Raw genomic sequence first — 16,832 nt, 5'->3', positions numbered from 1 at the left:
ATGTTAACATGTAGCTCTATTCAGATGACTTTGCTGCACACGTAAATTCCAAGGTATCATTGGTAAGCTTAGTATCTACCACTACATTACGGTCTACGGTTACAGGGTAATAAATGGACAATGCTGCTTCGCGGCAGCTGGAAAGCATAGCTGAAAGAAGATTGCTATGTTCATCATCACAAATGTAAAGAAACATGGCACAACAGAGAGATAGAAAAGATGAGAATTTTATCATAGCCATCTACATGTACGTAAGAAATACATTCTTGTATGAAGAAGACCATGCATCATCTCGTCTCACTCATTTTACGAAATTCAAAATGAGTACCTGCATTTTGGAGTTCTAGAAGTATGCAAGAACGGCATACAATGGAATTGCAGAATATTTTATGCAATGGCAACATTGAAAACTGTGTTGCTGTTTTTTCCAGTTCAGTCACTCCTCACAAGAACATTGAACAACAAGAAAATCTGTGCAGAATTCTCCAAACACCTAAACGATAAAATCCTAGCCCAAGGCATTGTTAGAGGTCCAGGCCTGAAAGGACCCTGAGTGACATTTATGTTTTTGCAGTCGGTTAATCCACATTCCACGGCCCTTTTTTCCCCTCCTCCGTCGTCTTGTGAATATACACACGAACACTCAGAATCTAATTCGAATGCCTAGACCCCTCACTGCCTTACAGTCTTGTCCAAGACTGCAGCAATGTTCTGTTTTGTTTTTTCCTGACCACAGAATACAACTCTCCTGAAAATGGTAATACCAGGTAAGCTTAAAGGGAACGCAAACCCAAAGAGCAATGTGGATTGAGTGAAAGCAGCAACATTAGTAAAATACATCAGTGAAAGTTTGAGGAAAATCGGACAATCGACGCAAAAGTTATGAATTTTTAAAGTTTTGATGTTGGAACCGCTGGATGAGGAGACTACTAGAAGCTTTGACGTATGAGTGGACAACAATATAAAGAAAATATAAAGAAAATTCCACAAAAATTCATTTTTCATGAAAAAAAAATGACAAATTCCATCAACTTGATACTGACATATGTTAAGAGTAGCAATTATTCCCCCTGCTTTCTGAAAGCAGTTCGTCAAGTGCTCTTTCAATATGCTAGAAAAGTGAATTTTTGTTGAATTTTCTTTATACTTTCTTTCTTTGATATCAAAAGATATCAAAAAAAGTGATCATAACAAAAGGCAACAGGCCACGCCTTTTATTAGGATCTCTTTGTTTTGCCTTGCTTTTGGATATCTCAGCCATTTCAGAAACGATTTTCATCAAATAAACTTTTGATACCCCTTAGAATTGCATGCTCTTTGACGGTTTCTGAATATCTCGCAAAACGTTAAAAGCTAAATCCTCACCTTGACCAGAACTGTACACACCTTTTAAACCATGAACAAAGACCATTGTTTTTTTGTTTTTTTTTATGGGGCGCCAAGTGTCGCATGGCCTATTTCGTTACGAAATCAGTTATTTTGTCGACGAAGTAAATGTTCATTTCGTAGCAAAATTGAATAGGCCATACGACACTTGGTGCCCCATAAAAAACGATGGTCGTTGTCCATGGTTTAACCCTAACTAGGCCGGGCTTTTCAGGTAGTTGATAGAGCCGGGGGGCCCCTCCAGATCTCGGCCGTTGACCGCGCGATCGCGACGAAAATTGGCACACACATTGCCTATGATGTAATCTAAAATACCATGAAGTTAATTTTTTAAATAATCATCATTTATGCTAAATTATGCTAATTTATGCATGATGACGCATAAAATCAGACTATTTGGTATAAATCACAAAATAAAGCTCAAAACAGGCACATTTTTTGTGTAAATATTCTTTTTAGTGTCCTTAGCAAATGCAATAAAAAAAAATTGTGATATCAGAAAAAATGCTGAAGTATTTTATTGTTTTTTGAATTTCTTATGTATTTCTTTGTTTTTTCGACTTTATGTTTTTCATTGTTTTTTTGATGAAATTTGTCCGCGACATCGCCCCGAACAAGAAAATATGTTATTCATTGATATTAATCAATAAAACACCAAAATAATCATGCTTTTATGAAATTTGCCAGTAAGCACAGTTTGCATTGAAATTGTACACGAATTAACGTTTTTGAGCAATTTTTGGTCTGACATGCATGTACATATTTATGCGTAACTTTGGAACCGCGCGCCAGGGCGTCGCAAATTTGGTGTCAAAAGATGCGGGAGACTCGCAAGAAAAAAGTCATGAAACGTCGCGGTGATAGCTTTTTGCGCTTGCGATATATCACGCGGAACGTCGAGGGGGGGCCTCAGAGGCCCCCCTTGGCCTAGTTAGGGTTAAACCATGGTTTAAATTGTACCATCTTCGTGAATTCGGGCCATGGAGAGGGCAGTGCAAGTAATCACAAGGGGGGGGGGGGGGTACACTCAAACAGATATTGCCATGGTAATGACAGAAGGCATACCTCCACACCACCAAAGAGGAAGAACATTTCTGCATTGATGGTCTTGCTTTCCCTGAACTGTCCACTGCCTGCTGGGTACTCTATCGACGAGTCTGCCATCAGCTTCTGAGTTACTTTCTGGAAGAAAACGAAGGTGAAAAAATGAGAGAGTGAGAACAGATGTTCAGAATAGCAAGCACTTCCCTTTCCACTGATGATGTAGGTCTATGGTTGGAGAATTGTTTCTTTGTTGCTAGTAACAGTCCTGTTTCGAGTCAATTATTTCTGCAGCATCTGTTGTGAACACAGCTAAGAACATGTTAGGACTTTCATCATTACAGCAGAAGTGCCTATTACTGTAAAACCAGAAATTTTTGTGTGCATTTTAATTTCGCAAATTTTGCAAGAGCCAAGATTCGCGAAGTTAGAATGCATACAAAAGTTCTTGTCTACAATATAACGCATAGGATGCCAATGGCAATTCGGAAAATTTCATGCTGTCAATATTTCTTGCTTCATAGTATTTGTACACGGTGCTCTATCACATGATTTTATGTACCCATACTCACACAAGTGACATTTCTATTCATTACCTTCAATCTCTTTTGCTTCAACTCAAAATGTCTGTACACATCTGTTGACTTTGATGTGTCATACAATTAAAATAATGACTTCACTGTTGAAGTCCATGAATTAAACGAAATATTCATTTATCTAAAATGTACATTACCATTCATGTCTACTATATGCCACAATAAATGATATACTATGCAAACTCACACTGAACTGGTTCACACCTGGGCCCCATTTCATAAAACTTGTTATCAATAACAAGTAACGATAGTTGTTATAAGCTACTGAAATCCTTGCACCTGATTGGCCGAGAGCAAATTTGTCATAGAAATGTGGCAGTTGTTACTGATAACAAGTTTTATTAAATGGGACCTGGATCTTATTATCAATCTTAGTGATGATGGACATTTTCCTAGACAAGCTACAATTCTGAATTATAAAAGACATGATTTGTTGAAAATGCAGCACATCGAATGCATGTACATCTATATCAAAGCAAAGTTCATTAAAATTGGCAGAGCAGGGAAAAAAATATCACTATGAAGGTTTCCACTTCTACAGTTATCCCCATGACACTTCCATTTCCACTTCTTTACACATTTCCTGTGGAACACCCACCAAGGTGTTTTCCTCATTCAAAATTACTTGAATCCATGTAGGCTTTGCCAGCTTTGGTGCTGTTGTTGTTAGTTTTACACTGCCCTTTGTATTGCCATGATTTTGCAGGGAAGTCATTTGTGTTTACTCAGTGCTACAGTAGTGTCCTATCCTTGCTAAGTAAAACACCAGTAAGGTTAAAAAAAAGGCTACACATCATGCATGGGCTTAGCTACACTGTATCATACATTCCAACCTTTCTGACTGAAATATACCAGGTAGGGAGTATTTGGCTCAGAGTGTAGTAAAATTATCAAGAAAAATAGGAAACTCTTATTGAAACAAGGGCTGGGAATGGTTGAAATTCAGATTCTTTCTTCAAAATTCAGAATGTTTGGGACGCCTGCTGAATGTACAATTGTACACACAATACAAATCTTAAATTGGTAATCCACTAAAGACTCTCACACATTATGGTAAGTTGCTGGAGATTTGTAATGATAGCTAGGCATGAAAATCTATTTCCATTTTTTCCTACTTGAGGATTTCATGTAAAATCTAAAAAGTAAAGCCTATGACACCTATCGTGGAAGAGTCTTAGAAAGGTACATGTTTTGTACTACAATTATATTTGAACATTCAACACAAATTACAAAACCAATATTATACAGACTATTGTAAATTTGTGGCAGAGTGTTTATAATCACTTTGGATCAGGACTAACTTTAGGTCAACAAGCCCCAACAAACCCAACTTATTGTACTGATAACAAGATACTCAAGGTTGCAACAACAGGCATTGGCATTTTACCAATGTACATCCTTTAACAATTTAATGAAAAGTTATAATTTTCTACTATTCCCTTATTCACCCAGAACACATTGCCTTTTCTGTAAGATTCTTTCTACATGTACGTTTGTATGATATGATTAGAAATTTAAACGAAAATTTGTAAATCCCTATGGTGTTCTCAAAAATAAAGAAGCCTGCAATGAAAAAAAAAAATGCACTAGACACATTCAACATCGCATCTAATTTTCACAAAAAGCTTGATCAGAGTGTACAATCCACCTTACATTTGTACATGACACAGTGTCACACCATACAAGAGACCGAGTTAGTCTTCTAACAGAAACTTCACAATGTATGCACTCATACTGTAGCAATATCACAAGTACATTGCATGACACATCCAGCTAAACACATTAATATGACTCACTCACTGTACAGCAGCATGTCAACACTTATTAACTCGATACTCGAATCTGACTTTGTCTCACATGAGGATCAGTGGATATGTAATAGTGTCTGTACCTTGGGTGGGAATCGAAACATTGCCTATGGATAGGTTCAAAACGTGTGAGTATATAATCGCACAGATGGGCCTCAATATATTTACATGTATGTGTGTTAATGCAGAGTGTGATGTTTATCATTATACCAAACTGCATGAACCCACTTGTTAGCACTATGGTCATGGGTACAAAGTGCATACTATCAGAGATTAAAAATATCGTATCACACAGAATCAAAGATTGTCAATACAAGCACTGAAAGATTGCCAACCTGTAACAAGAATATTCAGAAATCATGTGTACTGTGAATACTAAAATTATTCTCTGTCTCTACTACTGTTACATGTGCAGTTGTATACAAGTGTATATGGTTTCAATGTGTCTACACCAATTACACACCACAAATACACACTGTACCACACAGTCTTGTGAGATGTACATCGTGTACATTGCAAATTTGGTGTTGAGTGAACGGTAGGTCTAGGCTCACGGTGTATATGGGAAATACATTGCATTTCTAAGGTACCCTATACACTAATGATATCCACACAATGCTTCTTCAAAATGAAAATGGGCACCCAGAATCTCCGAAATTAATGCCCACTGGAGGTCTGTATCTATTGATGCAGCTTTTTACCCATCTCACTTAGGCAAAAAAAAAAAAATTGTTGCATTGGCGTAACATGAGATTTTCAAATAGGGTCGGTCGGGCGGATTTTTTTTTTTTTTTTTGCTACCTGCATTTTACGTGTAAAACTCGTGCTCAGCTCAGTAAACAGTTACAACTGCTGAACCGAATGTGCTGTGTTCATCTATTCTACAAATCATTTATGAGGCCGATATTACTGGAATTATACCCCTTCACAGAATTTAAAGATGTTGAAATCCCTATCCTGAATGTTTTCACTTCATATTTTACTATTTTGACTTAGATAAGATAGATGCAAATTGACCCATATGTACGATCTTTTCATCGCACACGGCGATCTCTATTACAGTCCCACATATACAGATTCGTGTAAGTTCTCCACACAAGAAACCTATGGCAAAACTGTGCACAATACATCGCAGTCTGAATGCTAGATCTCTCCCTCGTACATCCGATATCCCCAGAGCCGTTTCCACTTCCGGGTTTGTGCGATCGCGATCGCAATCAACAAATATTTGATATCGATAGCAAAAAAAATAATAAAAAAACATGGGGTCGGCGGAATTTTTAGGGTCGGGCGGGTTACGCCAATGCAACAATTTTTTTTTTTTGGCCTTAGTATTAAATTATGCTCAATATTGAGATGTACCATACTTTCAAATTTGTATACATGGCCATACCAATGTGTGATTATAATCAAGTATACGTAAACACCTACTCAATAAAATATATAAAAATCTATACTGAAAAAGAGGAAATTTTCTGGCATTTCATGCAACTAGTGCAAAAATAAAGGTGTGTGAATAGTTTTGCTTCTCATACATGTAATAATATTTTATCTCTTTTAATCTGGGGAATTAAAAATACTTGAGTTAATTTTAGATTGCGAAAAATTACTCACGTGAAAATCTCTACCTGGTACTTTCACAGTAGTCCCTGACAAAGAGCCAACTACAAATGCATATGAACCAATACCAGCATAAGAGCAAGATCTGAATGCACACAAATGGTAAATATTTACCTCTATCTCTGACATGCTCTCTACTTTCATACAAGTGATTAGTATTTAATACACAGTCTCACCCAATACATGGTAATCTTGCTCAAGCACCCAAGACAAAGGCTCTATTGACCATCTGAGCATCATATACCACTGATGTTGGTTAAGTACTACACTGTGCTTTGTCGCATGGAAAAAATATACCGGTACATCATTTAAAAAGATTGTAAAAACATACATACAGCTGTATTCCCAAGACCTTGTACTTTATATCCTTAAAAAAAAAAAAAAACTAGAAATGTCGCTATGGCGACTGATGCCTCCGCCATAATGCATGATTCTCCCAATAGGCGTATAGTACAATGTCTTCACAATGTGTGATCCATGACAGTTTCACATAACTGGCAAAATATTGAAATGACAGGTTTGTCAGAAATGTCTTGAACTGGGTTTGCTGTAATTTTCTAAGAGTGCAGGTACACATTTTTGGGGAATTTTGGGAAAGTTTATGCAATGAGTAATTTCCAAGGTACGAAGAAAGAGTGTGATGACGGTACAAAATAGATTTCTTTTTTTTTTTTGGGGGGGGGGCATTGAAACCTGGCCTTTGACCCTTAACCTTTGACCTTCTGGCTGGAAATTTCCCGGAGAATCTCCATTAGGTAATGCATGTATTAAGTTTTGAAACTAATAATGCAAGCATTGCATATACTAGTATATGAGGGAAATAGTAAAATTTTGAGGAGTTGACCTTGACCTTTGACCCCTATTGACCCATGACCCCTAAATTCCCTAGATAATCCCTGCCAGACAGTACATGCATATGTACCAAGTTCCACGAAGATACATTGAAGCATTTGAGAGAAAAGTAATATTGCAACATTTTCACCTAACCTTTGACCTTTTGACCTTTGACCTTATGACATGAAACTCTCTCTGGAGAATCTTTACGCAGTAGTACATGTCCACACCAAGTTTCAAGAAAATACCTTCAGGCATTGCATAGATATGGGGGAAATTGCAACATTTGTAGCATTTGACCTTGACCTTTTGACCTTTGACCTCTTGCCAATGTCACTAAAATCTACTCAACTAATTGTCCCATCATACATCATCCTTGGACCAAGTTTGGTGAAAGCTGCTTCATCCAGTTTTGAGTTATCACGTAAACAGATAAATTTTAGGATTTGACCTTGATCTTTGACCTTTGACCTCTGTCCGATTTCACTGAAAAACTAATCAAGTAATTGTCCCATCATACATCATCCTCCAACAAAGTTTGGTGAAATTTGCTCCATCCAGTCTTGAGTTATCGCGTAAACGGATACAATTTCATGATTTGACCTTGACCTTTGACCTTCAGCCGATTTCACCCAAAATCTAATCAAATAATTGCCCCATCATACTTCATACTTGGACCAAGTTTGGTAAAATTCCAGTAAATATTATTCAAGTTATCGCGTAAACGAAAGCGGATGGACGTACGTACGGACGTACGGACGTACAGACGTACGGACGTACAGACGGACGGACGGACGGACAACCCCAAAAACATAATACCTCCGGCACCACTTCGTGGCGGAGGCATAAAAAGAAGACTATCATCTGGTCATATGGGTTATTTCAAAGACAGATCATAACATAAATAGATCATAAGTTTCTACTATTGGCCTAGTCTTGTGATACGTGACCTCTCGTTGATGGTATTCAAATCTCTTCAAAATTACCCCTTAATATTTCATGCCCATGTCGTGTTGTAACCGTCATTCGATATCCCCCTTCACGAGGTTCGGTACACAGTCCTTCATGATAAACTGTCATTTATCATTATAATCTACTGGAAACACTGAACCATACATTCACTGTAGTCACTTGAATGATGTGCCTTAAATACTTGAGACCCTCTGCAGCCCCTGTATTTCAGGATATCATTAATTTTACGAACCTTCCTGACATACAGTGTTGAACACCTCCATCTTCGACTTTACAACACAATATCTACACATCTCATCGCAAACAAAGGGTGTTATGGCTACCACAACCTAAGACCTTCAACAATATTTACAAGAATAGTTTCACAGTGACTCATTAGTTGAAACAAATATGAAAAAAAAAAAAAAAAAAACTTGAGTTGTGGCCTGAACACCAACTGTAGTGTACAGGCGATTACAACTAGACCCTTTTGTTCTTGCTCAACAATAGAAAGAAAGAAAAAAAAAGATTTCATTCCCATCCCACAGTCCAGGGTAGTGGGATTCTTATAACATAATCTAATTTACAAAAGATACATATATACATGTAGAGCTTACATTTTTCTTAAAGCAAGTTGATCAATGCCTGCATTTATGGTTATGTGGTTGTGTTACTTTTACTCCATAATTCTCTTTATTCAGATCTTCCATATACTTTATACATTTTCTCTGCCATCTTCAGGGCTGCCAACCTCTGCAAATCAAAAACTGTACTCATGATTTTTTTTTTAAAGGGGTAAAATATATTGATGATAATGAAGATGAAAATCTTATACAAATCATTTAAAATTGAAAATTGCACAAACATGCTAAAACATGTCAAAAACAGACATTCAGAAAACATATTTCCTTGCATTGCTGAGAATAAAACATATTAAATATAAATCATTTGAAGCAAAATAACTGCCAACTCTACATCTTTCTTCTGAGCATGTTCAATGCACATTTAGAATTTTGTTGGGAAAACACTAAAACAGAGAAGGTGGAAATCTGTCCATATTTTGTCAATGCATCATGTCTGTGCTATCAGACACAACCAATGAAAAGAAATTGTCCTCTTACACTTGTAGCATACCCACTGCATTCCATAAAAAAGGAAGGTACTGTATATGCCATATATTTTGCAAGGTTTTTATTTTCCCTAATTTTGTGAGTCGGGGCTATTTCTTTTTTTAATTTAACAACATGCAAAAATATTGACTCTGATCCCGACATAATGCGACGATCACATTCTCCATTCATTACTGTACTCCATGATGGTAAATTCAACCATTTGCAAAATTGTTGGGGAAGTCCCAATTGATGAAAAATTAGACTCATTAATATATGAAATATGCAGTATCCCCTTTATTATTGCACTGCAAAGTTGTATCTAGATGAAACAGATATTTAATGTCCCATTCTAAAGGGACATGATACATAAAATGTGCATATCTTACTAAATGAATAGCAACAACCAATTTCTATCTTCACCAGCATTAGGTCCTTCACGTATACAATGGTAGTCTTGTAACAATACAAGCCAACATCGTTCACCTTAAAGGGATGGGTATAGTATTGGTGAAAATGAAAATTGGGCTTTAACTTTTTTGTGAGATACCATGAAAACACTTATAAAATAGTACAGAGCATACCATTTTAAGAGGAATTCAAAGTTTATTTGATGAAAATCGGGTTTGGAATAGCAGAAACATCCAAAAACAAAGTAAAACAAAACGATCGTAATAAAATGTGGGTCCCACACTTTATTAGGATCGCTCTGTTTTGGATATCTCAGCCATTTCAAAATCAATTTTCATCAAATAAACGTTGAAATCCTCATAGAATTAAATGCTCTTTCATATTTCATAAGAGGTTTCTTACTTTCTCACCAAAAATGATAAAAATCTGAAGTCTCAACCAAATCTGTACGATCCCTTTAAACAACAGTCTTCCAGGGATTGAAATCTAAAAATTGCATCTGATAGTAATCTTTGAAATATCAAGCAACCAAGAAGCAAATCTGCACAAGCTGTGCAGTTCCTGGTATATTAAGGCATTTACAGTACTTTTAAAAATGCATCAACTTTATTAACGTTGCCTGGTGCTGCATGAACACATACATGTACAGAATATTCCCCATCTAAATGTGATCTGCTTGAGAGCTTTGCTTTCTCAATCAGCATAGGTATGAAACGCAGCATAATTGTATAGCACTGCCTACTTTGTGCATGTTAATGCAATAGTTTATTGTACAATATCTTTACAATTTAAATGCTACCTACATATGTACTATTAAAAGAGTTATTGTTTTCTATAGATCTGCTTTAAACTTTGTACAATGATGCTGCCATTTGTTACAAAAAGGATATTGTTGGCATGCACATTAGTACCAGCTAAAGCTTAAATTGATAGTGATTAAAAGTGCTGGGAAAGTGAACTGGTGATAAATTCCTGGTTTTCACCACTGCTAAAATTACCCTATATCTCTCTCTCTCCGAGGTCGGAGTTTTGGACCTTGGGTATTTTTTGTTCAAGTTTGTCACTGCAGGCAACCAGAATAGCCTCGTGGTAGTGTTGCTGCCAAGAAGGCAGAAGATGACATGTTCGATTCCTGCTGGTTCTTTTTTTTCTGACATGTTTGTCAAAATGTAGCTCAGCAGTTACAATCTTACAAATTTCATTAGTACAGAGGGAGACAAAATGAAGAAAACTCATACCTCAATCTTCACCCCTCTGCTTAATAATCTTGCTTTCATCTCCCCCCCCCCCCCCCCCCTTCAAAGCAAGCATGAAAACATCTTGTAATTGCATGCAATGGAGATGGGTCTTTGAATGTACAGTAGATAAAAGGTGTTAGATCTTTAAGTCCCATCGACACAGAGTTGATAATATACAATGCCTACAGGATTTAAGGATGGTAAATCCTGGATGGACTGAAGGTGGTGGTGAGACTCATGCATTGCATACAGTACCTTGAGTAACTTGAGACAGTTGTAGTAGTGTGATAGCTCCGGGGATGGGACCAGCAGGTGCTTGGAGGCATCAGCCAGCTCCGCAGCAATGATTGGGATGTTGGAAGGTGCCTGAAGCTGCAAGCCAAGTCTGCTCTCCGTGCTCATCAGGACTTCCATCGGAAGCTGTGATAGAAGAAGCAGACAGCGAACATTCCAGTACGATTCACAATGATTCTCGCAATTTTCTGTAACAGATAACTACATGATACTCTTTACTTCAGGACATGCCCATATCATTACATTTCAAAGCCTTTATGTACTTTGTCATCATTATTGTACTGGTGTCAGTTTTTTTTCTTTGTATAAAAATTTGAATGGTCATTTTTACAGTGGGTATACAATTGGACATTGTATGCATAATAATCAGACCTACCCCACTCATGTATGTGTCGGGATTCTCCAGTCATGCAGTACTTCAAAACTGCATGAAGCAGTTTTATCTGTATTACCATTCTTAAAATATAAAATCAGAATTTCAAATGAACCTAAAATACTACCAACTGACAATGATACAATACACTCCACACTGATATATGGTATCAGCTTGTACTAAAGCATGCTACCTCCAACAAGAAAACCTGTCCTAACACAGCAGGCAACAAGCCAAGAAAGCGTTGGCAATAGATGTGTGGTAATGAGCACATGAACTTTCACATCTTGCCAATGATCTATTAGCACTCATTTAGTGAACTATTCAAATTGAGGGACTGCTGATATACCAGTGCTTTGCAGTGAGCACTAGTACCTTGCCCAACAAGTATTTGAAAACTGTATGGGTCATTTATATAAACAGCACTACTTAGCATATGCACTACTAGCCATAACCTAGTTTACCTTGTTGATTTCACTTATCTACAAAGGAAGAATAACACAACATTTAAAGGGGTCAAACAGGACAAGGAAGACATTTACAACGCTATGAATGAATACAGGGTGTAGCTTGGAAATGATTTCTGTGAAGAGAAAACCATGAGATATGTAATGGCATCCACAGAATTTATTGTGTACTCTACTTATGACTGTTTGTGCACATATAAAACCTAAATACAATGCTAATTGGTTCTAAATTATCAGATCCACTGTATCATTAATACATTTGTATGTGTAAAGCATTGACTGCGTGTATGCACAAACAGTACGTATCACATGAATCATAGAAAAGTCAATGATTCTGCCTTGCAATCTATTTAAAATTATCAAAGTATCTAAGTAAATTGGGCGGAGGAAGAGGGGGAGACCCCCAAAACACATGGAGAAGAACTGTAGAGAGAGAGATGAGGGACCTGAACCACACCTGGGGGACACTACAGCGCCTGGCCATGGACAGAGCCAAATGGCGGACTTTTGTTGCTGCCCTAAGTGCCTATGGCATAACGGGCAGTAAGTAAGTAAATTATCAAAAAATCTAAGTAAAATCTAATCTGTGATCATCAGACAAGAGGTTAGAGTGAACAGAGGGAGAGAGAAAAGTTTGTCATGAAATTTAGCCTACATCATATTATGTTCAGACATATCAAATGCATGAACAATTCTTGCTAGTTTTGATAAAATTTTAGAATTGTGCACCTGGGGTGGTATTCTGAAAATCTTCCCAAGTTTCTTCCTAAGTTTCTTCCTAAGTCAGAAACTTAGGAAGTGCCTAGGAAAGAAAGAATTGGTATTCTGAAATTTCTTCCAAAGCACTTCTTAATGCAAATTAGGCCATCCTTATCCCCGCCCACGTCCTTTCTTAAGCCAATACGGAATGCTGTATCATAAGGAACCAACCAATGACAATCACATATTACTATGACGTAGGGTCAAATACACGTGTGCGTGGCATGTCCCCTTCCTCATGCTCATTTCGCGCATCAAAGTACATGTGCGCGCAGTGAATGACAAGCGCAACTATCACGATGTCTGCAGTTTGCTATTCTTAACAACGTACTTAGGACTGGGGTGGAGCTTTCCTAAATATCTTCCTAAATTTCTTTCCTAAGTGCATTCTAGAATACCAACTTCTTCCTAAGTCAGAAATTTGCATACTCCTGCCCCCTTCCTATCTTCCTAAGTTTAGGAAAAAACTTACGAACAGACTTAGGAAGAACCTTAGGAAGGGGGCGGGAAGATGCAAATTTCTGACTTAGGAAGAAGTTGGTATTCTAGAATGCACTTAGGAAAGAATTTTAGGAAAATATTTAGGAAAGCTCCACCCCTGTCCTAAGTACGTTGTTAAGAATAGCAAACTGCAAGCATCATGATAGGCGCGCTTGTCAGTCATTGCGCGCACATGTACTTTGATGCGCGAAATGAGCGTGAGAAAGGGGTCATGCCGCGCACTCGTGTATTTGACCCTACGTCATAGTAATATGCGATTGTCATTAGTTAGTTCCTTATGATACAGCATTTTGTATTGGCTTAGGAAAGGACGTGGGCGGGGATAAGGATGGCCTAATTTGCATTAAGAAGTGCCTAGGAAGAAATTTCAGAATACCGATTTTGTCTTTCCTAGGCACTTCCTAAGTTTCTGACTTAGGAAGAAACTTAGGAAGAAACTTAGGAAGATTTTCAGAATACCACCCCACAGTCATTCATAATACGTTGTTGGTTTTCATACATTTCTTTCACTACGGTGCACTAATAAGAAATTCTCCATCTACTAATTGATCAAAATAAATATCATACAAAACTACAATGTCATCCAAAGTGGAGAGGTTATGGATCTACACGCACTTCCTTGTCCCCACCTTCAGGGTTCAGTATTTAAAAGAATCGGTCCTTTTTTAACTTTTCTTTCAGGCATGAAGGTTGACATCGATACCAATTCTTCCCAATGACCGATTTGGTTCAAATGTGTGTTTGGAAATGAGCAATGTAATAATTTTGGTGTAATAATACAGGTTTTAGTACGTTTACAGAAACCAAGGTTACGCGAGGTATCCATAAACACATGGGATACAAAAGTGCATTACACTATTGTAGCGTCATGCGTCACTGACCAAGCCTGGGTGAGCCTATTTTTGAGTAGGTCACATTTGGTGGAGGGTATAATAGAGTCTACATACGGTATGGAAACCTTGAAAGACTTAAAGGGGCATTCCGGACGATTTTCATAATTTCACATCATGTAGTACATAAATCAACAGCTTCATGTATAGATTTGTAGAATGTATTGTGGTTCTTGAGCAGAGAAACAGTACTTTCAAAAACCTTAAACAAATTACACTGAACAAAGATGATGACATAGGAGCCTCACATATCTCAGAAATGTAGCAGTGTCATTCCATTACAATACCGCATGCTTGCAAGCTCACCTGTGTGTAATCTATGCATGCCTTCTTCTTTTGTGCTGCTTCCTTGAGCCACATCTCATGCATTCTTATGGTGAGGCTGCCATGTCATCATCCTTGTTCATTGCAATTTGTTATAAACTTCGAAAACATTCTTATTTTTCATCCCAATCATTATAAATCCTGAAACTCTGTACCCAGTATAACTAATTTATATATGTTCAAATGTAAAAATTTGAAAATCATCCGGAGGTCTCCTTTAATGGTTGTACTGAAGCCTACCTACATTTGATGACTGGGTTTTCATCATCTTGTCTATCAACGCATTGTTACACTACATTCGGTACATACAAAACACAGTCATCGATCATGTCTACAGCGCAGTACATGAACATTGAATTGTAAGTGTGAATTTAGATCTTGGTCTGAAGAATTCTTTATCCCACACCTGTCAACTTATTTTACCAAAATACCCATCATAAACTTGCATAATTCCCGACTCAAATTTCATCAGACACACCACATGTTCTACAGCATACTGTAATGTAAGGTATTCATGCATAACCATAATCTCAAACGCGCGCTGTCGGTAGTTTTGTTATGTCTACCTCTGTCGCTGATTTGATGGGCCGTTTTCCATATTGTGCATTTCTCAGGCCCATAAAGATGTTCTCAGACGGCTTAATGTTCAATTTCGCCCGTTTCCTAGGTCGCGTAGACGTCGCATCTTTGCTTGATGACGAGTCTGAAGGCGCCTTCGAAGCTGTTGCACTCGCATTTCCACGTCTCGATGAATTCGATCCGCCATTCCCCGGCAATGTTCGTGCAGCGTTACTTCTACTCGTACTCGTAGACGTAGTCGTACCAGAAGAAGAGGCACTGTTTTGTTGTGTAGATGCCGCTGCTGCAGTCCTTCCTCGCGTACCTCGAAGTCGCTCTTTCAGCGGTGGACAGTCGTCCTCTGCCATTTTTCTCCGAAAATATCCAAATTCCTCGGGAGACTGGAAAGCCGTACAATGTTTATAACATAAGGTTATGGGTCATTTGTGTAAATCGTGTACGTTTGTCCAGAAGGAGGCGTGAAAACTCTTACAAGGAACACGTACCACCAGTCAAGTCCTGTTTAGAGCGAACTGCACTGAGCTGCTACACACTTTTACACTGCATGCAGTGTATGCATGCATGCACTATACGCGGGGTTGTGTGTATGTGCATAACTTGTGTCTTCATATCTGCGCACTGCGTCAATGTCGGTGTTATTTTTGTTGTTGGTTTTGGTTTTTTGGGTGTCGTGAAGATAAGACTCAATTCCAGTCGTTTATCGATAACTGAACTCGCCAGAGCCAGGAGATGATCGCGACAAATCAGCAACAAAACAAGATGTTCTATAAAATGGGTATCCATTATAGGCCTAAAGAAGAGGTTGACAGTCTTTGATATTTTATTACCATATTCCCCCAGAGATCTACTACTGCGCGCCCATTTAACATACAGTCAGTATTCCCGCTAGCGGGATTCCCCGTTATCCGGGGATAATGTCAGCGTTGTCAAAATGATACAACTTTATACAATCTAGGGAAAACACCGGAACACCTCAACGTTTTCATTGTCATGAAGTAAGAATCATCAGTGTTCAATGCACAAAACCTATGCCTACTTTTCTTGTCATTCCTTTCCACACTACAAAGAGAACATCAAAAGTTTCATGAATGTATTTTATACAAACGTGATCATGGTCATACACGTATTACGTGTACATGTAAATATATATCCAATAGCCAAACCTGAAATGGAATTTCTCATTGCGAAATAAATCACACCCACAAAAGAAAAATCCCTTACATTAATTCTTGGTCTAGCTATTTTCATGCGTTCCTTAACGATGACTTGTTTAAGAATGGAGTGTATGGTAAAATCACCGAACTATTCACAATAAGCCTTTAAAAAAAAAAATACAGAAAAAATAACGGGAACCTTGCACGATGATTTTATTGCATCCTCTATATTTTGTAATACAAAAACATAATTAGTGTGATTATATAGTATACAAATGATGTACATGTATAGGACGTTAGCAAGAATTAACCACCCATTAGTTGTGCCTTTACGCCTATGCATGTTACACATCGCGAAATTTAACACCTGTTATAGTTGAATGAATAATTATAGGGAAACTGACAGTACAGTACTATGATTCGTTTTTTGTTTTCTGTTTTTTTGCTTGTCAGCTGAACAAACCTGGAAGTGGCACCAGAATTTTCTTTTACTTGTT

General features: G+C 37.7%; 1 protein-coding gene across 1 annotated transcript in view; it reads right to left on the bottom strand.

The window, feature by feature from the left end:
• The window catches only part of LOC140232963 (short transient receptor potential channel 4-associated protein-like), a 43,383-nt gene extending 27,712 nt beyond the window's left edge, over positions 1 to 15,671 (bottom strand). The window contains exons 1-3 of the mRNA XM_072313073.1: positions 15,169 to 15,671; positions 11,250 to 11,414; positions 2,452 to 2,568 (exon numbers count right to left, since the gene is read on the bottom strand). Coding sequence (XP_072169174.1) covers positions 2,452 to 2,568; positions 11,250 to 11,414; positions 15,169 to 15,528 — 642 coding nt within the window. The 5' untranslated portion in view covers positions 15,529 to 15,671. The remainder of the gene's footprint in view (positions 1 to 2,451; positions 2,569 to 11,249; positions 11,415 to 15,168) is intronic.
• Positions 15,672 to 16,832: the final 1,161 nt, after the last annotated feature.

This window comes from Diadema setosum, chromosome 9, assembly GCF_964275005.1.
Source record: "Diadema setosum chromosome 9, eeDiaSeto1, whole genome shotgun sequence".
Classification (NCBI taxonomy): Eukaryota; Metazoa; Echinodermata; class Echinoidea; order Diadematoida; family Diadematidae; genus Diadema; species Diadema setosum.
Note: the sequence above shows the minus strand (reverse complement) of the source record. Positions and strands in the feature narration are given on the sequence as shown.